This window comes from Astatotilapia calliptera, chromosome 9 (assembly GCF_900246225.1).
Source record: "Astatotilapia calliptera chromosome 9, fAstCal1.2, whole genome shotgun sequence".
NCBI lineage: Eukaryota > Metazoa > Chordata > Actinopteri > Cichliformes > Cichlidae > Astatotilapia > Astatotilapia calliptera.
The window spans coordinates 27,258,691-27,285,349 of NC_039310.1; the positions used below are offsets into that span (position 1 = coordinate 27,258,691).

A 26,659-nucleotide genomic window follows, 5' to 3' on the forward strand; every position below is an offset into this window, starting at 1 on the left:
ATGTTCCTTATAATATTCTTTTTCTCAAGCTAGCTAAAAAGTAGCATTAGCTTGCTAAATTTGATGATGTTAGCGACTATTATAAAGAAGTTTTTGTTTTGATTTTTTCATTTAAAATCAGTCCTGTTAAATTAAAAACGATAATTCTGATTCATTACCACTTGATTTGCTGTTTTAAGTGATACGTTATATTTCACGCTGTTACTGCATTAACCACAATGTTACCACAGGGGACTGGTAAACGGGATCCAGACTGCATTTAAAATGTGTACCATTAAAACTTTCAAGGGACCACAGATCATGCTTTTCCATTCAATGCTGTGACTTATGTTTTCTATATATATTTTACTTAATGTCATTTCTCAGCAAAATAGTCACCTTTTTAGACAAACTGTATAAATATGCAGCACAGAGTGAACACTGCAAACTCCAGAACAGCATCTCTAGTGTCTCACAGGAAAGCATCCAGCAATACAAACGGCAGCAGTGAGAAAGAGGCGGTCAGACATAATAATGCAACCTGCTGAATTTTCTGGCTTTGATCAAAAGCAGTGGCAGTCTCTGCCTCACAGTGGTTATGGACTGTACAGGTAACACAAAGGCAGTGTCTGCCTCCTTGTTTGGGATGCGCCCCGCAAATATGATGCTGGAAAAAAGTGCCAGAAACACCAACTTATGGCTGTATATTTCAGATGGCTCTCATTTGATTTTGAATAGAGATTTACTATCCTTCATGAAACTAGCGCTCACTCTGTCGGCCCCCAAGCTTCACAATCAGAGGATGACACAGAAACAGAGTCAATGAGGATTTCCGGGGGTGTCAGTTGTCACGGTTTGACTGCAGTGGCAGGTTCAGGACAGGCTGATGTGGATGCTGGTGCCGGCTGAGCCAATGTGGAGAACCAGGTGGACATGGCCGTCTTGGCGCTGGTCAATGCTCCTCCCACTGACTGACCTGAGAGTGGAAAATAGAGAATTTCACTTTACTTTTTTGTTTTTCCTACAGTGACACAGAACGATTTCTTACAGTAGACATTTGATTACTTAATAAGGGCAAAGTCATGGTTACAGCTAGGTCTGTAAGTGTTTCTACAGTCTTTTATAAAACTTCATTCAGTTTGGTATTTAAACACTTAAAAGCATGCTGTGTTTGACAGAGATCAGGTAACTAAGTCTCTGAAGAATACTCAATTTCTTTACCCTTTAGAAACTCTTGGGTTGCTTTTGCGGTTTGCTTTGGTTCATTATCACTTTGTACTTTACTGCTTGGTGTTTACCTTACAATATAAATTCCCTTGAGAGCTACTCTTGTGGTAATTTGGCAATACATAAATAAAAGCAAGCTGAAATTGAAGTGAAGGTTCCATTTCCTGGTTCCATGCCATAAGTCAGGGGTGGGGGAACTCCAGGCCTCAAGGGCCGCAGGTTTTAGATGTGTGTTTGATCCAACACAGCTGATTTAAATGGCTAAACTACCTCCTTAACATGTCGTGAAGTTCTCCAGAGGCCTGTTGATGAACTAATCATTTGATTCAGGTGTGTTGACCCAGGGTGATATCTAAAGGACACTGGCCCTTGAAAGCCTGGAGCTCCCCATTCCTGCCATAAGTCTTTCAAGTCTTATGTGGCGTTCCTGTTTTTGAGTGTAACTGGTGTTTTTTGCCCCTTGTTGTCAACTTTCTGTATTTATATTTGCCTTTGACAATGATATGCATACCTCCTCAAAAATGCTTCATTTGGTTGTATTTTGTAAAAGGTTTTTCTGAACCATGGAATTCTGTGATCATCCACTTCAGTGGTTTTCCAGGCCTTTTGGTGATGCTGAGCCAGCCCGTCTGCTTTTTAGGAATGTGCCACATTGTTGGATCTCTCTAATAGATTTATTTTTCAGCCTAATGATGGCCTACTTCACTTGTACTGTCATCTCTTTGGGGCTCAAACTGAAAGCTGAATTAAAGCTCAAAGTTTGCACTTTAATGACATGTTGACTGGTAACAGTTTGATCTGGGTTTAACTGAGCAGCTGCCTTACCGACTGCCTTCCCAGTCTGGACTACACTGCGACTGGTTGTCATCATGGCGTTTCCGATCTTCTTCCCTCGCTCGCTGTTCTGCACCGAGCTGCAAAGAGAAAACAAAAGGTTCACAAACGCCCAGAACAAGCAGTCTCTTTTCATCTCCCTGTCTACAATCTGACACTAAAGGAATTCTTCCTCCTTTCCAGGAAAGAAACCACATAAACGTGCTGTTGCTCAATGTTGCACAAACCTGTTATAGAGGATTATGTAACAGCAAAGAGGCTGAGCATCAGTCACAGGTGGTGAATGTGATGATCGGAGCTGACCCAACAGCGGAAACAAGACGACTAAGTTTCACAACAAATGTAGGGCTAAATGCGGCCGCGCCTAGCTTTATCTGAACAGCAGCTTGGCGCGAATCCAGCACACAACCTTTCACGTAGATCCCCGCTGACCTGACATTCAGCAGGAATCTCACTCCTGCATCATCTGGGCAAACAGCGGCGTAGTTAAAAAAGACGATGGGGATATATGTCAGCAGCTGCAGAGAGCAGACGTCTGTCACTCAAGCCTCTAATCAGCCGTTTCATCTGAACATAAACTCACTGTCAAGTTTACTACACGTGAAAATCAAACCAGAGGCCCGCAACGCCGAGGTTTGGGATGCACTTACAGGTGATGTGATTACGTCACTGGATTTCAACACACTCACATATGTTCTGTGAGCCAACAAGTCTCAATTTGTCTTATTTATGTTTATGTTATGTTAAATAAAATGCTTGAGGAAAACAAGAAAATCTTTAAGACAGAATTTAATGAATATGAAGGCAGGCTCTCGCTTTTATTCTCCATATTTATGGCCATATTTAACCTAAAAGACTGCGATTCAGACTACAAGTCTGCAGGGACTTATTAAAAAAGGTTTTTATAAAACTTTTCATCCTCATATAACTGATTTTTTCCCCCCTAAATGTGTGACTTCTTTCCCGTCACAAAATCGTGACTTTCTTCCTCAATAACTTGTTACTTTTTTATGCTTCACTTGACTTCTTTCTCTTCTAAAGTTTGACAATTTAAAAAAACTTAAAAAAACCCCTCAATTTATGTCTTAATAATGATAAATTTGCAGTCTGGGAATTTTTCTTGTCCATCTTTGGTTTATTTATTAACTCATTTTTAAAAAAGTTCAAATATGTGAGTTTCTTTTCCTCATAAATTTGTGACATTTCTGTAATATAACCCATCCTCTCCTGGGAGCTTCCTCCCTTTTTGGCCCTATTATGTCAAGTGTAATACACATCAAAAGGCAGAGAAAATAAACTAAATCAATGCAATAACTGTGAATATTAAAGCAAACATTCAAGATTTCCACTAAGAAAAACTGCTGCCAAGATTCAGAGTGGCTCTGAGAGGCCTGCAGGATGTAAAGTCTACATATGAAACCTAAAACCAAACAGAAAATGAGACGTGTGCGTAGTGCCATCATTCCTTCAAACCACACAGAGCCAGAGTAGCATCGACGTGACACCGCTCTCCGCAGAAGCAGAGCAGAGCGTCAACTTTGCGGCATCTTGGAGTCAGACGGCAGCGCCCTGCAGCGCCGTCGCCTGCAAGTGGATCTGCCAAACAAGCTGCGGTTGCTAAGCCCATGTTGCTAGGATCAATAATCCAGCTTTGTGGCTGCTCATTTCCTCGGCAGGAACCTCTCCTCGCTGTGCTTCTTTTTGGCTAAAGTAGAGGATCTGCTGACAGACAATCCCAGCAGGGCAGTTGGGTCACGCAAGTTAAAGCAACGGAATATAAGTGAGAGTAGAAGTTTCCTAAATGAACAAAATAAAATAAAATCTGTTTGTTTTATATTTTCAGCACCCCATTTGTTACCATCACCGACTCAACAGTGCCACCAGTAGTCAAATTAAAAAAATTTAAATAAAAAAAATCTGCAAAGCTTGCAAAATTAGCAGCTGTCTTTAATGTTTGGATGATTGTTGTTGTTTAATCATCTTTTGTATATGACTGTATTGCAGCACATTGTTCCCAGGGTTTCTTGGAGACCATATTTAGTATAAATCTAGAAAAATAAAATATATCAGTAAGAGTAAAATATATGAGTAAGGGACAAAAGCACCATTAATTTATTTATTTTGGTCTTGCAAACGTCCCTGTTAACAAAGCTTATCCTGATGCAAGTGTCTAACGTCCATTAGCACTGCTAACAATTCCTGTCATGTTGGATTTGAGACTATTTTAAACATTCTGACACTAAACAAAGCTTTTTTTAAACTTAATCCATATAATCTCCTTTATATGAATGTGGGTTAATTTACCATCACAGTCGTCTGTTGACATGTGCTGTTATGACAATTTCTTATGGTCAAAATGTGTCCGAACAATAATTTCACAACTTTTACATTCGTTTCATGTAGAGAAATTGTGGAAATATGCGGTTCCTTTGTTTTGATATTATCGGCTTTCATATTAACAAGAAAGTATTCCTGTAGAAAATATGATGTAAAATTTAAAAAAACTTTTTAAAGCCTTAACCATGAAATAATTGCCAAAAGAAACATTTTTTGAGAACTGAGTGTTTATTGAACCTTCCGATTGGTCTTTAAAATAAATGAAATATTAATTTGCATATATGAGTGTTCATTTGTATCATATTTGCTACAGTGGGCATTTTTTGTAAGTTAATAATTACAAAATATATTGTGGAATTTATTTTGGTTTTTCAGTGGGGAAAAAGAAAAGCCAGAACACGATTTGCTTTAAAGGGCTCGTTTTGAATTTGTCACTTTTTCCTTATAAAATTCGTTACTTCTTTCTCACAAATTTTAAAACAAAAGAAGAAACCTGTGATTTCTTTCCTCGTAAGTCTGTGGCTTTCACCTTGAGAATTTCTGGCATTTTCTTTTTTTTTTTTTTTTCCCCCCTTCCAGGAAAATGTTGCAATTTTTCAGTTAAAAAAAACAAAACAAACAAAACACTTTTTTTTTTCTTTTTTAATTTGAGAATTTGTTACTTTTTCCTTGCAAATTCGTCTTTTTTTGTTAATTTGTTCCTTGTTTGGTACATGAACAACTGAATTCCTGATAAGTCACAAGTGATCCCATCTGGATATTCTTAGCCTGGTTGCTTGAGGGTTAAGGATGGCTCTTGACACTGGTTTAGTGGTTTATGTTTATTCATTACACATGATTAAGGAAACCTACTTAAGATCTTAAAGCTCACATATGATCAGAAATACATCAAAATTAGAGTATTAGTTTAATACTAATGAATACTAATGAACGAGATCCAGAATCACGGTTTTAAATGTTTTGCTCAAGATGAACTGCAGCACTGGAAAAAAATCTTAACTTTGAATGTGTTCAGGGGAAATCTGGGTGAAATAATGGAAACTTTGTGGCTCACATGTAAACCTGCCACCCAGTTTCACACTGGTTTCCAGAAAGCCCAGAGCGTCTGTGTGCACTCTCCATCGAGCTGAGTGACCCAAAAAAACAGCTCCTTATATAGCAGAGCGCGGTACGCCAACAGTAAAGAATCAGTGTGTGTGTGCGTGTCTCTGCAGCCGTGCAGCTCATCACATGACTCTGTTTTCTGAGAGCATCTCTGCCACCGGCTGCTTTTTGTCCAATGCTGATGACAAGGGGACATGAAAAGAGTTGGCCTTTAGTAGCCCCCTCCTGGCGCTTCAATAATACACATGCAACACAGCACATTCACAAGGAAGTCAAGCGTGGCACTGAGTCTTTCTCTTTCTTTAATCCAGTGATGAGCTGAGTGGAGTGCACAGACTCAGCCTTCTTTTAAACTTTCCCAAGCAGTGGGATACATCAGGCTCGTCACCGTCTGCCCCACTAACCCCAGTCCCCCCCTCTTCCCCAGCCGTGATGTCTCAAGTTGCAGTAAAACAGCTCTGTGTTTACCGATGCAGGGAAACACAGGGGGAGAGCTTTCTGCTGATTCTCCAGCTGATGAGAAGCACCAAGGCAGCTCTTTGGGGTCAGGAGAATGTCCCGAGACTGACGGACACCAAATAAATAAATAAAAGGTCACCGATGACACATGTTACTAAAGAAAACACAACAAGCTTTCTTGGTATGATAGAACATTTTAATATGCTGTTTTATTGGCTGGTGTGACTCATAGCTGTCTTGGCCGATACAACGCAGCAGGTTGCAAAACACTTGTGACTTCTAATCTACTGATTCATGTTTCTCAATACAAATTGTCCTCCTGTTTTTTTGTTTGTTTTTTTTAAATCTTTTATGCCTGCACATGAATTTCCACTCCTTATTTTTCTGACTGAGCACAATTTTTCAGCTGCACAGTCTCATATGTACTGATATATCTACACAAAATGAATATTTTCTACAATTAAAAGGAGAAACAGGAAGTTGGGGGGATTGGGTGGTGAAGTGTTCACACGGTTCACACCAAAGACCAGAGTTTGCGTCATTTATGTCAGAGGTTTTTGCATTTCTACTTGAAGTTTCCAAGTTAAAATACTAAAACTTATTAAACATCATCATAATGCTACGTTTTCTGTGGAAAAAAGATGATTTTGAAGACTTGGTTATGTTTAGGAAAAAGTACAGCGCATACTACTCATTTTAAAGCTCTGTTTTCTTGGTTGCCATGGTGATACTAAAGCATCTGGACAACATGTGTCCTGCAGACACTAAATATACTTCCTATTGGAAGTTTTTATTTCACAATAAATAAATAAATAAATAACTGAATAAATAAAATGACACAATATGTTCTCACAAAAACAAATAATCATCCTGTTTTTTTGTGACTATTTTAATTTTTTGCTTTGGCTTCTTTATACTTAATATTTTATATTGCATGTGTAAAAATACTCGTTCAGTGTTTCTATTGTATTTGTTTTTATTTATTTTCTACTAAAAGACAACTCTCGCGCGTTCTTGATTCAATAACTGTAATACATCGGTGACCTTTCTCATCCTATTTAGTGCCACTTGATATTTGATTCTGATGTCTTTACGGAAATAAACAGTTGCAAAGATTTTGTTCATAGTAAACGGAGATGTTCACAAATCTAAATATAGCAGCCGTACTGGAAGCGCTCCAGAGGTTAACGGGGACGTGATCCTAATCGGGACACCTGCCAAATTTAAATCAAGTCATTTCTATGGGCCGATTACCAGAAAATCTTCCTGCGCAGTCTGCAGAGTCACTGCTCCGATTCTCAAAAAGTATTTTATATATTATTCAATAATTTATGATTTTTTTAAACTGCAAAATATGTTTTATTATATTTAATGAATTTTAATTTGAAATTTTGCTAATTTTACATTATTTTCAATTTATACGTTTTATAATTTTTCAAAGTAAATGTGCTAAAAGTGCGCAGGGGTGTCTGTTGATCTAGTAGAAGTCTCCTGATTGGACGCTGTGCAGTTACACTAATCTAACCCTGTGCTGTTTGTCTGTGTGTTTGTTTACTGAAGCATTACGACAAATTTCTCAGGGGCCATGTCACCGAACACCAGAGGGTAAAGCGAGAACTTTGGGTATGACAGCCAAGCAGATCCTACCATGAAGCTAAGTTAGGGACCTAGACACTCTCCACTGTGTGTGTGTGTTTGTGGTGGGAAGGCATTTATCTGAAGCGTAACACTAGACGCGGCACTCCAGCTGTGGACGGAGTCGCCTTTCATCCACACTTCCTGGAATGAAACTGGAGCTGAGGCTGAAGAAGTCTCTGGCTCCGTTTTTGAGAATGAAACTCACTCATAATTAATGACTCCGGCTGATATGAGACCCTCGCTGCCACTGCAACCCCCGACCCGAGACGACTCTGACCGCTGAGCTGCTATATCCATCCAAGCGACGCGCTGCCTGCTGCTCCTTGTCATATACTGTATTCATAAAGTATTCACAGCTGGGGTGTTTGGGTGCACTGAGCCTGACAGCCATTGGAAATTTAATCATCAGTGGGTCTAAAAACAGACGCTAAAATTTTAAAAACACATTCTTCAGAGCTGGGACTCTCAATCTCCCATATTTTGACTTATTTTTACTTCATTTGGCATTTTAAGCAAACACTGTTTTACCATTTCCAGCTCCATATTTTCATCCTTGGACTTTTTTTAGAGTAACAATTGCATGATTCAAAGTTCAAAATAAACTATTTATATTTTACTGGGCCTTGGTGCAGACTCTCATATTATTGCCCGTCTGAAAAAAAAACTGATAACCCCTCATTGTGACATTACAGAGCCAACAGTAGGAAAACACTGAAACTGCGTTTAGAGGAATCTGAAGCCTGAACCTTTGGCTCATAGGGTTTACCTACACAAACGCTGGCATCATTATTTGTAACTTTGGCCCTTTTTAAAAATAAACTGTCAAGATCTTTACGGTACAAATATATCAACTTTTGCATGTGTTAAAAATTAGACAGCTCCTTCAAAGTAAAAGCTAGAGGATTCAGCAAAAGTGGGAAGGATACCTAAAGTGTTACTTTAAGAAGAAAAAAAAAAAAAACGTCTGGCAGGGGGAACAAACAAGGAGAACTTATCTTAAAAATGCTCAGAATGTGCCTGGGGGGGTGATCTTGTATCACGTCGTTGAGAAGACAAGTGGAAGAAGACCTGAAGCAGGCACAGAAGAGAACCACTCCTAGGCAGACCCTGATACACCCGCCCAGTATCTCAGCACGTATGCATAATGTAACGGTCAACAGTATTGAATGCAGAGTTTAGTACTAACAAAACATGTCTGAAGGTTCTCAGTCATTAAGGTCATCGTAGTCTTAGTAGCTTGGAAAGAAAAGCGTCTGGACTTGTTCAAGTTTCTTTTCACCTCTCATCCAAGAAGCTTCTTCAGTTCAGAGAGGAACTGGTGGAGAGTCCCAGATTTGTAAGCCCTATTGGGAGTGTCCCTCAGAGGGTCATCAGAATCAGAATATTTTATTGATCCTTAGGGGAAATTATTTTGGTTACAGTGGGTTCAGTGGTGCTTTTTGGTACTCAGTCTCTCACTGAACGTGCTCCTGTGACTGACCAGCATGTCATGGAGTGGGTGGGAGGTCTATTACACCTTAAGGGAGTCCAGCTATGGACCCCCTATTGATCTTGTACCTAATAACACAAGCCAAGGTGTGAAAATGGGAGTGCGTCACAATCAGCCAAGGTTTCGTGGGACCACTTGACAACTAAGGTCAAGGCGGGGCAAGGTCTCACGATGAGTACTCCTGCATCCTGCAGGTGTCACTTTACAAACTCTGTATTTGGTTTAATAAAGAGGGAAAGTTCTGCAGATAGTCTTTAAGCAAGGCTTTAAAGACAGGAGCCCCATACTCTCTTGCTCCCTCTGCTGCTGCAGCTTTGACTTCTTCTAACCACCACTAGAGGGCAGCAACATACACGCTCTGAGCTGCAGAAAACAAGCGATGGGGTGAAGCTTCACCCTGCATCTTATCTGCTATTAAAACTAGATACAAATCCCTGATTTTTAGAAGAAAAAGAAAATAATAATAAGATAACATGAAATTGCACTCACTGTGAGAGTCGTAGCTTTACGTCGGCTACGCTGTACTGACCCTGGAACGGATGTCTACAACGGAGAAGATGGGATCATGAAAAACAAATAAGAAACATTCAAAAGCTGCAGGTAACAGAAGTCAGTCGCTCTCCTGTCCACCTACCCTGGGGTGACGGCGGTCATGCCGGGGTGCTTGTTGCTGTACCACACCCGGTAGTTGTGGGTGATCTTCCACGCTGTGACGAAAGGTGCCCCGTAATCTGCCAGCAGCCGCTCGCTATCTGAAAGGAAGAGATGGGAAACAAAGACATCAGTTACATGCAATATGGCAGCGCCAATCCTGACTAGTAAGGCATCTAAACAGGATGAGAGCTTTATGAGGTTTTTTTTAAGTTGTACTAGTTGGAAATAAAGTTAAAACCAACTATCAGATGTGGAAACAGCTAGAAATGCAGGATAGATTTATTTATCCCGCTCGTCTTGTCTGTTTTTCACACATTATTCTGTCTGTTGTGATTTAGTTGAAGACATTAAACCTAATATAAACGCCCCGTCCATTTCTAAATGCGTACAAGCTCCCACATGTGTTTTATGGAAGCATGTGATTGCTTGTAAGAGCCTTTCTATGTGTTTATTTTACACATTTATTGTGAACAGTTTTGATTGTCTTACCTTGCTGTAATGCAGAAGACAGTAAGGAGTGAAGGTAGAGGGTGAACTGGGCTCTGATCCACTCGTCTCCACCCTCCCAGCCCGTCCCGTCCAGGAAGACATCGTCGCGGTTCTCCGTCACGTGTTTGACCAAGTAGTCGGCGAAGCGCAGGTCTGCAGTGGTCAGACTCAACATCTTTCTGAGCTCGGGGTCTTGGATCTGGATACGAGCTTCTTCCACCTGAAGCAGTGAAGTATTAAAAAAAAAAAAAATTAAATACTTACATTTTAAAAAGTTAACACAACAGTTTCACACACACGGGACTTACTTCGACGATGGCGTCACTGAGGTGCCTCTGCTGACGGAAGAGGATGTTGGTTGCTCCGGCGACAAAGCCTCGCACCGTCACGTCTGACAGGAGGTGATGCTGCTGCAGCGCCATGTAGGGCAGGCACAGGTAACCCTGGAAACAAGAAAAGACAAAGGCCGCTGTGTTTATGACAGCCGTACACCTGCTTATCTCCACCCAGCTGTCTGAGCTGAGATTTTAATGGTTAATTATTAAACAATATTGATAAATTATAAAGTTGTGTCAAGAAGACATTTCTAATCAAAAAGGTGAAACAGGAACAGGTGCAATCAGGGTCACGCAGAAAACTTCAGAAAAGACTCACAAGAAGACGGCAATCGGCAAAAGTCCTCTCAGATTTAGGTCTGAGGGTTGCACCAATTCAAAGGAAACAGAATTTTTAACAGAAGTATTAATCGCTGCTGTTACCTTAGTGAAGATGGCGAGTGGCAGGCCGTACTGATCCTCCTCCAGACCTGACACCAGGCCCTGGGTGACCCCTCCCTGACCGGTGACTGCCTGCGGCTGCACTGTGATCGGCGTTCCGGGTTTGGAGTCAAATGTTTCCGGGAGCTCTGGCTCAGTCTCAGAAGGTGCCTCTTGCGGTCCACCTTCGTCCAGCACGCTGGGGTCCAGAGTCTCCCACTCGCTCTCGGAGGACTCAGGAGAGATGCGTGAGGGCGGCTTGAGGTGGTGATTGTCGCCCTCTGAGCTATTCCCAGAGGATTCTGTGGCAGGCTGGGCCGTCTCCACCCCGAGGTCAAGGGCGGAGCTATCGATGTCGGTGACAGACACAGAGACGAACTCTTCGGCACCCGAGACACTCTCCACTAAACTCTGGTCCTCTGACACGCTGCTCTTAGGTCTGTAGTGGGACGAGTCCACCAGGCCGTGTTCGATCATGCCTGCACGAATGTCACAGCAAACACGTTCTATCAGTCTACTACTACAATTGCACCACAGGCTGCAAAGCCTTTCACACTGGAAGAGCACAAAGATATTTGCAGGACAGGTTTGCATAACATGAATGTGTCATATGCCTAACAGTTAGCCAAAAACGAAAATAATCACTAGAATGAGCATAAAGTCAAAACTGGAACAAAATAATCAATAAAATGAAACAAGAATCCAAAACACAAAAACAACACAAACAGTTTTATTAGAGAACTCCTGTGCCGGGTGTCACAAAGCCCTGATTCAAAAGATCAGTGCCAGATCTGTCTTCCTCTTGGAGTTACTGACCTGGAAACAGCGATAACACTGTCATCAGAGCTCCTACTAGTCTGTTGACAGGAGACACATAGAACAGGACCTGCAAACATGAGCAAGAAGAAAGAAAGAAAAGAGGAACAAAATGGATGAGCAGACAGAATAAGAAGTGAGACATGAAGGCAAAACAGCAGAAAAACGTTTTTAAAAACACAACTAACACACACACACACGAGTAAATCGCATTCACAGATCAACAATTTAACAGGACTTAAATGGCAGTAATGGAATCAGCCTTAAAAATGTATTAAGTCAAATAATGGAGGGTGGACTTCACAGCAACTAAGATCATTAAATATTTAAAAATGGACGAGACACACAGAATTTAACAGGATCTATAAGTGTATAAAAGACTAATACAATTAATAAAGGAGCCAAAGGGTCATCCCATGCCAATTCACAGTGGCTAAAAGCTTCCAGTAGACATTTCTTAATAGAAACTGTGCAAAACTTCAGGTCCCTGCTGTCAAGGCAAACTGGAAAACTACCTGAGCTCGATCCTTTAAACGTTTTAGGATAAATATCCGGTGTGATGGGTCTATGAATATGGATGCCTAAAAAGATTTGTATGTCTGATCTTGGACATCAGGTTTGGAGACTTTTAGAAAGAAAAATGTTGCAAGTTTAAAGTAACTTGGGCAGATTTGCCTGCAAGGAAGAGGGAAGGCGTGGGTAAGACTAAGTTTAAAATATACAAATTTTTTTGGAAACATTTTTCAGTGTATAAAAAGGCACAGGAACTTTTTTCAAAAGTCTAAAAATAGAAATAACTACAAATCAGAGACATCAGAGATGCAGCAAGCTTTATCCAATGTGAATCTGTCTCTGTGGTTATCTGCCAATACTGAGCACCACTCAACTTAAAAAGCATACTGATCAATATCTGAATCCCAAGTATACATTAACATTATATGGTTATATTTAGAGCAAATATGGTGGAAATGTTTGTCTAGAAAAACTGGGTCAGGACTCTCTTATACCTGAAAGGGACTGAAAGGAGTCATCGGGAAGATGAGCTAAAAGAGCCACATCATAGAGGCCTCGTCTTCTCTTAGAGCCAGGACTGACAGAACCTCAAAATTACCAGATTATATGAAGAAAAGGGGAAGGATGCATCAAAGTTTGAATTCTCACCTTCTTTTCCAGCAAAATGAGCTTAAAGATGATGAGAGCCTGCAAAGATTTAAAAATAAAAAATGTAAATAAACAGGATATTTTGGGTGGATTTTAGTGCTTAAAGTAATCAGATTTTCCCCACCTTGTGTCTGAAGTGCAGGATTAGATCTCTCGGCGACATCCCTGATGGGAGAAAAACAAAATGTTTATGAAAAGGATAAATAAAAGCTGAGATTTGTTGTTAAACCCTCCTGTTATCCGACAGATCTGGCACGTACCTAGATAAACCTGTGATCCGTCCAGAGCTGAGCCCCTCAGAGAGCTGTTCATGTGGTCGTACAGTTCCTGCAGCGAAAACAGGAGGTGAGCAAGCAGCTGACCGGAAGGTACAAATACTACTACCTCACTCAAACAGGTTTAGTCTGACTGTTTTCTCACCTTCAAGATTGAGATCTGTGAGAAGTCTTTCTCCTCGAAGTAGGCGTGTGTGATGAGCTGAAGTTTGGCTTGGAGCAGACCGTAGAGAGGCTGCGAGGAAATTCAAACACACCGTACGTGAGTGAGTCATTTACAGTGTGACCCATAAAAATCCTGTCAGGCTAATTTCTGCTTTATATTTATTTAGCATGGGTGGCGACATCCTTTGTCTTGATGCTTTTCCTCCTACCTCTGTTTTTCTCCCCCACTCTACAGTTGGCACTGCTAAAACAGGGCCTGTGGTCCCCTCCCTAAAATTGTATTGTCATAGCAACATAACCATGTGTGGAAATCCCAACAGGGACAAGGGAATGCTGATATGATTTTTCTGGGAAAAACAGTGTTTTGCCCCCTCAATGAATCCCTGTAAATGATGTTCAATTATTTATTCCTATGTATGGGGGGAAAAAAGGAATACCCTGGTTTGCCTCTGAATATTACCTCATAAGAAACTGAAGTTTCTTATAAAGCCAAAAGATTTAAGGGTAAAACATAAAACATTATGAATTAATTCTCAATGGTGACACATATAGATCAGCAGACAGTGAGGAGGCCACAGTGCCGGGAAATAAAAACATCCTCTCTACACGATTTCCTTCCACTTCTCCATGTGAGCTCACTGCAACATTTTACGGCCCACTGACTTAATTTAATTTTTAGACTGAAATTAAAGCTTATTAAATTAAGTCATCCAGTGACTGACTCACCACTCGACTGAGGACACAGACGCTCTTCTGAACAGTCTCCCTGGTGACATCAGCCTGCCGGACCTTTAGGGCCTGAAAGACGAGCAAGAAAAAACAATCGTGAAATAAACTTCCCTCTGCAAGCTCTGCTTTAAATTGATGCTGCAGTTACAGCGCAAAAGGTTTGGGTCAGTTTCACTAGACTCAATGCAAACAACAGACACAGCTTTGGGTCTGAAAAGTGAAGCAAATGCAGAAACCTAATAATGCACATTTACATCCTATAATGACAATAATAGCCAACAGGCGGCTAGGGTTAAGGTACCATGGCTACCATTTTTAGGAAGTACGGCTTAGAGCAGAAAGGGAAATTGAGAAGAGAGTGTGACATGATCTGGGATGGTCCACAGCTCTACCATGTGAGATGCAAGGGTCCCAAATGTTTGAAGTTATTAAATGTGAAACTACAGACCTCACTTACAGTGGTGATCATCACACTTCACGTCACCCTTTTCCTGCAAACATAGCAGCTCTGTCTCTAGTTTTAGCCACTTGATCACAATGGCATCTTTTTCTCCTGGAACTAAAACACCTCTTTCTTTCAGGAACTACTCTTGCTTTTGGGACGAGGCAATTCAATTCTATTCAATTGTATTTGTATTGTGCCAAATCACAACAACAGTGGCCTCAAGGTGCTTTATACTGTAAGGTAAAACCCTTCAATAATACAAAGAAAACAGAAATAATCAACCTCGGTGGCTATTAAAGAAATGAGGAAGTTTAAGGCACATTTCAAACCTTTTAGCAGTAGCTGCAAATGACATCCTACCAGGCTCTTACAAAATCAGTAAAATTAAAAAATATATTTACATAAACTGCCTGGTTCCCCACCCATGTCATGGGCGTAGCTTTCTGTCACAGAGCTGCTGCACATAGGTGCCTGCTCATTAAAGTGTGCCTATTGCCGTTCATAAACTGACCTTTGCTTCTATTTGACGATAACAGGACACTCCATAGACACACTTTGTGTCTCCACTGAGAGGCGGCAGGTGAAAATACACCGTGTCTGCAAACCAACAAAAAGACACAATCACATTATTATACTACGTGCTAAAGGGCAGAAAGAAAAGAATAAACAGCATGAGAAAAATCACTTGTGTGCAGTTAGATGAGACTGATATGCATTTTCTGTGGTAAAACAGCAGATTCAGCAAAGACCATCAATACAATAAAAACCAGTAAGTTTAGATAAAGAGTGTTTGTGGAACTGCAGTGACTGACGGCAGGTTTTCAGACCAGTTGCCAAACTGGATAAACTTGAAGGCAGAAGCAAACATTTACAAGTTGCTTGATGATAGCTGGAAAAAAGAAAAGAAAAAAAAAAGCCGTTCTTCATGTTCAGATTAACTACAGCTCACAAGTCACGAGTAAGAGTTTGTGCAGTTTACACTCTGTTTAAAAATGTTTGCTTTAAGTTTTACTTTTAGTTCATCAGAAGCAACGTTTAAGAAATTCAGAACCGGCTTTACAAGACAGACACCTGCACATATCCCATCAGCCAATCACATGGAAGCATGAGGACACAGTTGAGACAACCAGCAGAAGTTCAAACTGAACATCGGAAAGAGGAAGAAAGAAAGGCGATTCGAGTGGCAATGAATGTGGTATTGTATGCAAAAGAGCATCTCTGATGATGTACACACAAAAAAACAGCAGCAGAAGCCCACAGTGGGTGTGACTCCTGTCAGCTAACAACAGGAAACTGAAGCTACGAAAGCTCACAAAAACTCGACCCTAAGAGACTGGAAAAACATGGCTGCATCTGATGAGTCTCAATTTCTGCTCCAAGATTCAGGGAGTCGTATCAGAGGGTACAACAGTCATTTTAATATTTCAATAATCAGTTAACGCCAGAAAAAAAAGCATATTAGACAGAAATGCTTATTCATTGTGCTGCGTTTTGTGTTGTTTTCTTCAAACACAATTTTTGTTGCAGTATTTTGCAGAGTACATTGTACATTGGATGGATTTCCTGCCATCTAATTGGACACCACAGAATGAAACAGATTAAGTGTTCCAGCTGATAGAGAGGCACGGCTCTAACACTGAATATTACATCTATTTTACATTGAGAGTTCTTTGATAATTGTTTTATTAAACAACAATCAATAAACATTTTAGGGCTACTGAGAGAGCTGAGTATCAACAGTTTTGGAATCAGCAATTTTTTAATGGCCAGAAACAATAAATGAAGGATGACTGCATTTGAGAGTCATGTTGAACTATTTCGGTGCATTCAGGGACACTCTGGACATTTGAACAAATAAAATCTTTGCTGCACTAGACGTCCAAATTCCCATCATCCTTTTAAGCATTTTAAAACTTGTTTACGGAGGCATCTCAAGCGTTTTGCTTCCCAAAAAACACATTTTAAAAAATGCTTTTCAAAATTAGCAGAAGAGAACTTCAAAAACACATAAATTCACCCAACAAAAACCCCCCAAGATAAATCATTATGATTATGGTTTATGTACAGTGAAGAATAAGGAATTCAAAAGGAGAAATTCTCATTACTGAGAGGTTTGGACTGGGAGTCCAAAAATCATGTGCTTTACAACCTGATTCCTCTTCTACACTCACTGGGAGATATTTACCAATATAGAAACAACGTCAGTCATCAATCAAAAGCACAAAGATTAGAAACTGCGGCGACACGACAGCTGTCCTCTGTCATTACTTCAGGGCTCAACCGTTCATTCAGTCTGAGGAGGGGGGCTGAGGAGGATTTCACAACGTGACTAGTATTTCCTCTGAACAAGACGACAGTGGGGTCACAAAGGTTAGACTGTGGACGTCACAGATTAAAGAAGAGGCAACGGCGGGGGCATCTGGGCAGAGGCCACACTCTCCGTACGTCAAACCCAACCAAGCAGCCCTGATATGCCAGGATCCAGCTCTCATGTCTCTGCTCAACACAGCACACAGATTCTGCTCCACTAGATCACCATCTTTCTTTTTTACTGACTGGATCACCTGTGCGAGGATGCGATAGCTTAAGAAAACTGCTTTGAAATAGTTTAATGAGACTGGTGATTTTCCAGTGCCAAACATGTGCAGGAGACTCCCTGTTTGCTTTTAGTGTTTCACAGAAGCAGCCGCTGTTGTTTCTTAATCAGTTCGCAACACGCTGGAGGCAACAAAGGAACCGATCCACAGAGATTTCTCTACAGTGAAAACTGTGCGAGTGGAGCTCAGGCTGATATGTATTCAAGGGAGACTTTTTAGACTCGGGGGGACAGCAGGGGGGCTCACAGGAAGTCAGCATAATTGATCAGACATAGCACCAGTGTAAACTCTCAAGGCTCATGCAGCAATGAGCCCTCCTGCATTATTTACTCATTTTGCAGCTCCATGTACATTATTACTGGATAATACTTATTGATTCATTAAAGCTGCAGCTGGAGATGATTGTAATTACTTTAGATACTGCTGGCCAGTTTAGGAAAGCCAAATTTAATCATACATTCATCCATTATTTATTACACGCCTTTGGACTGCAGGAGGACGTCAGAGTATCTGGAGAAAACATTCAGGGTTCCAGCCTCCTGGCTGTGATGCATCAGTGCTGACTACTGACCACTACACCACTGTGCCAAATTACAGTATTTGCTTCCAAAAATGTAGTAGAAAAAAGTAGAAGATGAAAGTATAATAAGAAAGAAAAACATCAAAAGTATATTAAAGCTGTACTTCAGTAAAGCAGAAAGCAACACCCGCATGTTTGATGAAGTACAAATGCCTTTCTGATACAACTCACCCATTTATTTGGGCTTGGGCCTGGCACCAACTTTTGAGCCCTGAGGTTGTGTTTATGTCTCCTCCCAGTCGCAAACTGGGGATTTTTCACATGTGAGTCACGTGTGTAATACGCTGCATGACAAATCTGAGTAAATACACCCAGTTATGTTGCAGCAATGGTCCTAGCCCAGTGACATTTGCTGGGGATAGGCCGGTGGCACTCTGCAGATATCTGCATACTACTTAAAATTTTATTTTATTAAATATATTTCAAAGAGGATGCACCTCCCCAGGCCCTGCTCTTCTGGACACAGCCCTCGACTTGGGAAAAAATAACAATTCTATTTTTATCCAGACCATATTTCAATAAACCTAACAAAGCAGTTTCTAATGATATTTAATATAAAGTAAAGCAAGTGACCCCAGAATCCAAATCTGGGTTTTTCAGCCCTTAAAAAGTGATGAAAACTGAAGTCCAGAAACATGACTCACTAAATTAAATGGTGTATTATTGCAAGCTGTTCCTTAATATCCTGGATACTTTTACTAATCAGTCTCTTGGTGTAACAGCAGTCTCTGTTACATGAAGCCCTCGTTTTTTCACTGCTGAATCACCGAGCTGACCAACAAACAGCTGACAGCTCTGAGCAGGAAGTGAGAACTGTCCTCTCCATGCTGATGAGTGTAGTTTTTGAAGTTGAAACTACAGATATGAACCTTGGCTCGGTTCCTGCTATTTGCCTTCACAGGTCAGCGTGAAGCACGGGCCCGTCACATGACCGCAGCCACAACAGGCGAGTCACTCACTATCGCTCACACCCACCTCTCTGTTTACAGAAGTGACACCAGCCTTTTAAAATCACCGGAGGACAATCATGATTTTATCACCTGTGTGAGAAGCACCTGCTGACTCATTCCCACACTTTGAAAACTCAATAAAAAAACTTCAATAACAGTGATTTAAACCCTGTTTTATCGGCATAATAACCAGCCAGGTATCTGAGGCCTCCAATTATCTTGTCAGTAATTTGATGCCTTTTGATGAATATTACGGCCTGCTTCGTGGTACAGCCCGTCCAACAAACAGAGGACTGACACAAAGAGATAAACAACTATTCGTGTTCACATTCACATAACCAGTGACTGTAACACACGTCTTTGGGCTGTGCTAGGAAGCTCGAGTACCTGGAGACAAGTGGAGAACATGAAAACTCTACACGGGCCCATAAGCAAAACTTCAAGCTTCAAAAGCACATTTGAAGTCTCAGCAGAAAAATGCTCCATTTGTAAACAATCTGTCAGCACTCTGCAAATGAAGTAACACTGGGATCTTTGTAAGACTTCATAAGACTTAATTACAAAGTGAGTTTGTGCCGTACCCTCCTGGTAGTTGTGAGCTCCGTCAGGAAGAGCCAGGAACGGGAGGTACTTCCACTCTTCTGGGAGCAGGTTGCTGTCATGACCCTCGTCTGGCATCAGCGGCGGGTAAGAAAATTCGACCTGAGGAAAGAACGGAGAAAGAATAACACCTCATTTAGGCTGTTTTAGCTCACACGGGTCATCTGCGAACAGACTGAATACAAATGAGGACGTTTGTCAGTTTGAAGTCATGGAAAATTTCCATCACTTGCACTGAATGACCTCACATGTGTTTTCCTAATCATTTTACCCTCACCTCAAATGAAAACTTAATGAGGTGCAGGAGGTGCAGTTTGCCACGTCTTCTTACTGTGATGTTTTGTGCCGGACGTTTAGCTTCACTGAGGTATTTTAGTGGATGTAATCATAATAAATTTATACAGGGATGCTTCTCTAACGGCTCTAATTGTGTTTATCATAGTTATACTGTTTCCTGTATCTGGGACACATATTCTAAAATCTAATATCACTAATTATGAGCCGTTTGTGTATTAAGTACCCGCTTTAAGGCCTCTAAAGTAATAAATCTTCCTACGCGACATCTGTTTGGAAGGGTAAAGGTAGACAATGTGGTAAAAAACATCACTTTACTACAGCAGTTGGAGTTAAAAAGAAAGACGTGGCTTGCAAAGTGCTTCACAAAATGAAAGTAATTTATAGAAACCAGATTTTATTGTCATAGTGTAACATCTGTAGTTTGTATGTGGGCTTAAAATGAAAATCTAAAGTTACAAATGCATCTGCCTATTAGAAAGTTATGGTATGCAGTGGAAGACACAGCAGCAGCAATTTACATCATGTTGATCATTAATTTTCCTGTTTAGTTGGACGGTGCATGCTATTACCGTCTTTCCGTTAATAAAAGACACTTCAGTGTCCCTTCTGCCATAGGAGTTATTAGTAATGTGAGAATTCAGCCAGCTCCTATAATGGCTCGATCATTTCACTCAGACAGGAAACCGTCCGAAGCAAAACTCAACCACAACTGTAGTGTCAAAGGCCGCCTAGAACATCATCCCAATGAAACTGATGGTGCAGAGGAATAGCCTAGAAACAGGCCTGCAAAGCAAATACCATGCACATCCTGGAAGCAGAGGATTTATGAGCAATCACTCTCCTCAAGCCAACTTGGTGTCACTGGAGTGGCAAAAAGAGATCCAACTAAATCAGAGAAGGCTTTGGATTAAGAGTAGACTCATGGGGGCAGTCAATAACAAAACAACAACAACATCTCAATGTGAAGAACACTGAAGACCCAATAAATGTAAAAAAAAAGTTCGAAACAGATGTTTCCCACACCTTTTCAAATATTTTTGTCCAAACTTTTTGTCCAATTATTCCAAAACCTGGCCAAATGTGTTATTCAGGATAATTGAGTTTATCCCAACAACACTTTCCAGGTGATTTACTGGTCGGCCAACATTCACACCCTCACCAGCAGCCACAAGCTGTGGGTAGAGACCGAAAGAGTGTAGAGCTGTTCCTCCACATCAGGAGGATATATGACATTCAGGCATTTGACCCAGATGCCTCCAAGGTGAGCTGTTTCAGGTATGTGAGGAGACCTCGGGGGAGGAGCTCAAAACCAGCTCCTAGCATCACTTCGCACTGCCGCACACAGAAACAGCAGTACTATCAGGTAATCAAACTTAATTCTAATGACAAGAGAAAGAGAACGGCATGTCTGCAGCTCGTTTAATCAGCTTTGCTCCTTTCTCTACTGCCATTGATCCTTTCTCTACTGAGTCGGGTCCTAATTGAGGTTCCCATATGTGAAAGCACTTGAAATAATTACTAACGCTCAGCAACAGTGACTTAAGTGTACCTTAGAAAGTTTAATATACACATCACATTTCCTTACTCATGAAGTAATGAGAGAGAAGTAAAGTAATTTAACTACAAAGAATGAGTTAATTCAAATGCAATTGAAAAACAAAAACAGCGGACCCGCACAAGTGGAAGAGACAACTGCTTAAAGATTAAAGTTAGATTACAGTTTTCACACAGCTGAATAAACGACACACAGAAAACTGATTGAACAGAAGTGTGAGATGGTCGAGAATTTACTCCAATGTCCTGTTATATCTTAGATAGCAAGGAGCAGACGGCTGAGTTTATTATTAAACTTCACTGAGACAATCTGCAAATTTCATTAACAGTTTAATAAACTATCATCTTGTCTTTATTTTTAGTTAGCACAGACCTTAAACACTTCAAGCTGTAAGCTAATGATAGTTATATAAGAGCAGACGCTGGTGCAATAAGATGCATGTTTTACGTCCAATGGATGATGATCTGATTAGTCGACTAATCGCAAAAATAATCAGTGACTAGTCGACTATCAAAATAATAGTTTGTGTCTATGGATGAAATGTCTAATTTGGACCGAGCTCCACATTTTGTGGCATTTTCATGCAAATCTGTCCATGAATTACTATGTAATCCTCCAAACAAACAAACTAAGCCAACTGCAAAACATGTTAGGGTGCAGATTTTTAATGTATGTGCCAATGTTTCTTAATGTACTGTTAAAAATAAACTTTGCAGATGCAAGGAATTAAAAAACTTTCAATGCCTTTATCAGGCTCATTTGTGCATTTTTATTTGTGTTTACATGCTTAAAAGTAAGTGGGAAAACATAAGTAAACATATTTCTGTGTGATGGATGTTCCTGCTGCATCACTGATTAAGGTTTCCAATAAAAAATACATGTAAAAGGCCTCGAAATCCTGCCAGGCAAGCAGATGGACAGCAGGTGAATAAGAGGAGGAGGGCGGTTGTGAAAGAGAGGCAGAGAAACGGATTAAAGAGCCAGGAACCCAATCTTGTGCCGCCCAGCAGGAGATCGCTGACCCTTATCCGATAACCTCCACCACCTCCATCCCCGAGTGCAGGCCCATTAAAGGCAACAAAGACTGCACACTGGGTGCTTTATCGGGGCTCTGGTCTCATCTTTACATCAGGAGAACTGCTGTTTTATCTTTGTGCTTGAGCAGCAGCTGTTTGCAAAACCGCAGAAAGAAAAACAGATGGAGAGCGGAGACAACAACACCACCACTGAGGAGGAGGAGGAGGAGGAAGTTCAGTGTGTAACTGCACATTTAATGAAATTTGAATCAGCAGCAGAAGAAGAAGAACAAAACAACAATGTGAGAGAAAATTAGAATGAGTAAAGCAGGGTGTTAAGCTCACTTTACATTAACGGCCACACAGAGTTTGGTCTTAGGTGATGATTTGTCAGACAAATTATTTTCACAATTAAACAACTGCTACAAATGTGAAATCTTGTAAACCTCCCCGTTGGAGGGCCAAAGTTTCATATGTAGTAAAAATCCTTAAAAAGATAAAAAAATAAAATAAAAAGGTAAACACTGAGTGCTACTGCCCCTCAGCAAGCTTCTAGAAGTTAGCCAATCAAGAAACAGCAGACTTAAACGGAAGGGGCTCTTTAAAGAGAGACTTTGTTTCAGACAGAGGATAAACTAACCAGTCCTGTAAAGGGCCAGTGCAAGATCGAGCAGGAGTTTTTAAAACTTTTTAGCATGCAAATCTGCTCAAGTGCTGTCCTAGAATAATGAGTCAGTAATGCCTTCTGTCTGTCTTGTCAGCTGGGCACAAAACATATTTTTCACTTTTAAACAACAACTCCTATAATAGTGACAGTTTCAAGTGTCTTCTTTTGACCAAAAGACCCTAAATATTAAGTAAACAATGACATGAGACCAAGAAAATGTTTCTAAACAGCTCAAAGAAAACCTGAACTGATTGATTAATCGGCTTGTTGCTCCATTTTTGTGCATACCCAGATACAAGCAGGGTCCAGGAGCAGTGATGATGAGTATGCTGCAGCCTGTGATGAAAACACTGAACTGTTGGCAGCAGGGCTGGTGTTATATAACCATGTGAGCCCACAGCAAACAGCTGATCTTAACCCCTCTTACCTGACAGGGAAGCCAGGCAGTGAGAAGTCTGTAGTTTTTACTGTTTTTATGTTTAGAAATGTCCGCATTACTGCAGGACTGTGCATGCGCTGTTTAAAAAAACAAGAGCATAATAGACACGTAAGCTGACACTCGTACTGTACAGAAGTTTAGTGAAAATGCACCTTTATGTCAACTCGATGTGAGGACTCGGTTAGCAGTTAGCCGATGTTAGCTGGAAGCAGGGGTTCACGTACCTGGCAGCCTTTTTTGTGGTGAAATCCAACCACCACGATGTGCAGCACCGGCCCCTTCCCTTCGTCTCTGCCCTGAGGCTCCATCCCCGCTCCTGTACCCGCAGTCTAGCGTTGTTTTAGCTCCGGAATGGGATGTAAACACAGCTAACCGAGGCCGACTGTTCTGTCTATATCTCCCTGAATATGTGACAGCAGCACAGCAGAGATGATTTTCTCTTCCGCTTAGTCCCCACTGGCCAAATGGGCAAGAGCATTCCCCGCAGCGCACTTCCGTTTTCGCTTAGCGAAATTTAAGTTTACAGTTAATGAGATAAATGTCAATCTAGACTTTAAAGCTAGCTTAACCAAAAATACATTAATTTTACTAAAATCGAGACTTGTAAAGTATAATTATTTAGCTAAGTTGTGCTTACTAGCTTTTAACTGATTAACTGTTTTGTTGCCTATCTTATTAAATTACTTTTTAGCTAAGGTTTCCAATTGTATAATGTTATTAATATAACGTAATAAAAACATTAAAATGACAGATTAAAGTTTTAATTCGCTGTTGACCAATATAACATAATATAATTAGATAACAGTTAACAATTATATTGAGTGTATTTTTTTTTCTTAAGCAGGACAGAATGAGTTTAAAGGCTTTAAATGCAATCAGGCTGAAGTTCTTGTGGAAAAAGTAATGAGTTGACTAACATTTCCTTCATATTTTCCTTCATTTCGATCTGGAATTTCATTGATATTATCAGACAGCTTGCCCTAGAATAAAGTCCGGATAATCTGCATCTAAAAAATAGATAGTTAGCTTAGCTCTTGTGTTTCCCGCTCAATAGACAACGTGCATGTCACCTTAAATTCCACCTGTCAAGGAGAGATGAAGCATAAATATCCGCGGTCAGATTTTACAGGGGTGAATTATCTTGATCTCTGTTCTGTTCTCTTTTTTAAACACAAAAATGATGTCATGTGTTCCTCGACACAACTTGCGCCATCGTGTGGAGACATACAGAATAATTTAATATCACCCTCAGGTGTGTGTGTGTGTGTGTGTGTGTGTGTGTGTGTGTGTGTGTGTGTGTGTGTGTGTGTTTTGTTTGAATTTTTAAAAAGTGTATTATATTTGGTTGCAACCATGAATGTTTGAATTTCTTAAAAAGGAGACTCTTTTGTTTCCCCAGAGACGAAATTCTTCTGGATTGATTGATCTTGTCTGGCTGGCCCACTACTGTTCGTCTGTCGATTACTTCTGGCTTTGTGGAGGGAAGTCTCTTGATTGAACATGTCGGCTACAAACCCGTCGCAGCTGCTCCCGCTCGGTTTGTAAAAGCTCTATGATGCTGTTTTTTGTTCCTGACGTCTGTGGGTTTAAATTGGGCTGTTCCGAGTCTGCGTGCGACGGCCGCAGTTTGAGCCGCGGCTCACTGAAAATCATTTTGTAGGCAGATGTTTGCTAGTTAGCATTAGCATCACGCCGGTAGGGAGCTAACGTTGCGGCTTTACTCTCTACAAGCACAAACAAAATGCTTCTTATTTGGTTTAGTTTATTAAAGTGGCAGAGAGGGCAGGTTTCTAGCTGAAAATTTACAGATTACTGGATTATCGTCTATTGCCCTATTGGCATGTTCAAAATAAATTTAAAAATTACATTGTCGTCTTTTTTATTCTATTTAGTTATTAAAAATTTATAGTATTTCAAAGGGTTAACTGTTGAGTCCTTAACAAAGATAGACACCAGTTAATAAAGTAGGTAGGTAAGTGAAGTGTAAAAAGTAGAAACACTCACCTCAATTACAGGATGTGTAATTTCTCTGTATGTTTCCTTTTGCAGAGCTTGTGGACAAATGTATCGGCTCCCGAATTCACATCGTCATGAAAACTGACAAAGAAATTGTCGGCACCTTGCTGGGCTTCGATGACTTCGTCAGTATCTTTTAATTAAAACGTGTCCAGATGAGCGAGTTAGTGCACGCCTCAACACCAACAATGTACAAAGTCTTACTGTATTGTGCTGCACACACCATCGACTGTTTGAAGTCATCCATGCTCACAGGTGGAGCCCATGCGATGAGAAGCAGTACGAGAACTATTGTGTTACTTTTTGTTTCTGTTTTATTTAGAAATGTGAGAGAGGACAGTTGCAGAATACCATTGGCACAAAAAGTGTGTAGATCTGTACAAACAAGGGACAAATAGACTGATCAAAAAATTTAAGGAAACAGTCAGTGATCACACTACAACAGTTCAACTTCAGGCATGTCAGGCGTGTCAATCTATCCAGATAGAAGTAATAAACCATGGTAATAAATGGTGTAGCAGATGGTGGCCACAGACCATTTCCCTCTGCTGTCAGATCTTATTCTGGTGCAGTGGGGCCTGGGTTCCTCCTGCTGTTGGGCTTCTTTCATTTTTACTCTTAAAAGTCTGATGGGGTATTATCATCACCTGAGTGGGCACCTCGGAAACCCAAGTTTGTGAATCCGATAACTTAAGAGGGAAGTCAGCTAGGATTTTTCAAATTGATAACATTGGTGCATCTTCTAAAAGGGCGCTGGTGCTGCTCTCGTGCACGTCTCCACATCCTCCTGCTCGTTTGTGTAAAGCTTTTAGCTGCACTTTGATGTCTCTTTACTGTTTATTGTTGCACAGTTTGTCTTTAACTGTGTGTGTCAGACATGGTCCTGGAGGATGTGACAGAATTGTAAGTACTCCTGTTGCATTTTTACTCTAACTACACCTTTTCTCGGGTTCACCGCTGACTATATTTATAAACAAATGTGTTGCAGTGAAATAACACCAGAGGGGAGGAGGATAACCAAGCTCGACCAGATCCTCCTCAATGGCAATAACATCACCATGGTAAACAAACAAACGCCTGATTGTGTCCCATAATCTCCCCCGGTGTTTTAAACCTTCACAGGATGATTTATGGCTGCATATTTTCTCTTCTGCAGCTCATCCCCGGTGGAGAAGGACCAGAAGTATAAATGCCCGGAGGCCGGTTAACCTTCCTGTGTTGCTGTTCTTGACTTTATTATGTAATTATTATTGTTGATGTCTTGTTTTTTCTTTGGGTTTTTCCTCCTGAATGAGAAAGATATTTTTGTAATAAGATTCCTCACTGATGAGAGGTGCACATGTCGAAAAGTTTTTCTTTGTTAAAAATAAATCTGAGGATGTCACA

At 40.6% G+C, this 26,659-nt stretch overlaps 2 protein-coding genes across 3 annotated transcripts; one reads left to right on the forward strand and one right to left on the reverse strand.

Moving 5' to 3' along the window:
* Positions 1-325: 325 nt before the first annotated feature.
* Positions 326-23,788, reverse strand: avl9 (AVL9 homolog (S. cerevisiase)). The gene is made up of 16 exons (XM_026180252.1): positions 23,482-23,788; positions 19,265-19,385; positions 15,068-15,153; positions 14,109-14,180; positions 13,363-13,452; positions 13,203-13,269; positions 13,067-13,107; positions 12,943-12,981; positions 11,782-11,851; positions 10,969-11,444; positions 10,519-10,653; positions 10,211-10,430; positions 9,702-9,819; positions 9,557-9,610; positions 2,032-2,120; positions 326-955 (listed from the first exon to the last, which is right to left on the reverse strand). The coding sequence occupies exons 1-16, from the start codon at positions 23,563-23,565 to the stop codon at positions 828-830; spliced, it is 1,890 nt and encodes a 629-aa protein (XP_026036037.1). The 5' UTR covers positions 23,566-23,788; the 3' UTR covers positions 326-827.
* Positions 23,789-24,424: 636 nt separating this feature from the next.
* On the forward strand, positions 24,425-26,657 carry lsm5 (LSM5 homolog, U6 small nuclear RNA and mRNA degradation associated). 2 transcript variants are annotated; one of them, XM_026180254.1, is made up of 6 exons: positions 24,425-24,509; positions 24,657-24,794; positions 25,307-25,402; positions 26,149-26,176; positions 26,262-26,334; positions 26,430-26,657. In XM_026180254.1, exons 2-6 carry the CDS (start codon positions 24,758-24,760, stop codon positions 26,460-26,462), a joined length of 267 nt encoding a protein of 88 aa, XP_026036039.1. In that variant the 5' UTR covers positions 24,425-24,509; positions 24,657-24,757; the 3' UTR covers positions 26,463-26,657. The 2 variants fall into 2 exon arrangements, with proteins under 2 accessions (XP_026036039.1, XP_026036040.1); XM_026180255.1 differs by lacking the exons at positions 24,425-24,509; positions 24,657-24,794 and adding an exon at positions 24,838-25,225.
* The last annotated feature ends 2 nt before the right edge of the window (positions 26,658-26,659 follow it).

What these genes read in the sequence shown, in the direction of transcription:
- avl9 (XM_026180252.1), bottom strand. Translation starts at nt 23,565, where the DNA reads ATGGAGCCTCAGGGCAGAGACGAAGGGAAGGGGCCGGTGCTGCACATC. An exon ending in AGCTCACAACTACCAGGAGG is followed by an intron (nt 15,154 to 19,264) that starts GTACGGCACAAA and finishes GTTGGTTTGCAG; the next exon opens with ACACGGTGTATTTTCACCTG. An exon ending in TCAGTGACGCCATCGTCGAA is followed by an intron (nt 10,431 to 10,518) that starts GTAAGTCCCGTG and finishes TCACTGCTTCAG; the next exon opens with GTGGAAGAAGCTCGTATCCA.
- lsm5 (XM_026180254.1), top strand. Translation starts at nt 24,758, where the DNA reads ATGTCGGCTACAAACCCGTCGCAGCTGCTCCCGCTCG. An exon ending in GTCGCAGCTGCTCCCGCTCG is followed by an intron (nt 24,795 to 25,306) that starts GTTTGTAAAAGC and finishes TTCCTTTTGCAG; the next exon opens with AGCTTGTGGACAAATGTATC. An exon ending in GGGCTTCGATGACTTCGTCA is followed by an intron (nt 25,403 to 26,148) that starts GTATCTTTTAAT and finishes TGTGTGTGTCAG; the next exon opens with ACATGGTCCTGGAGGATGTG.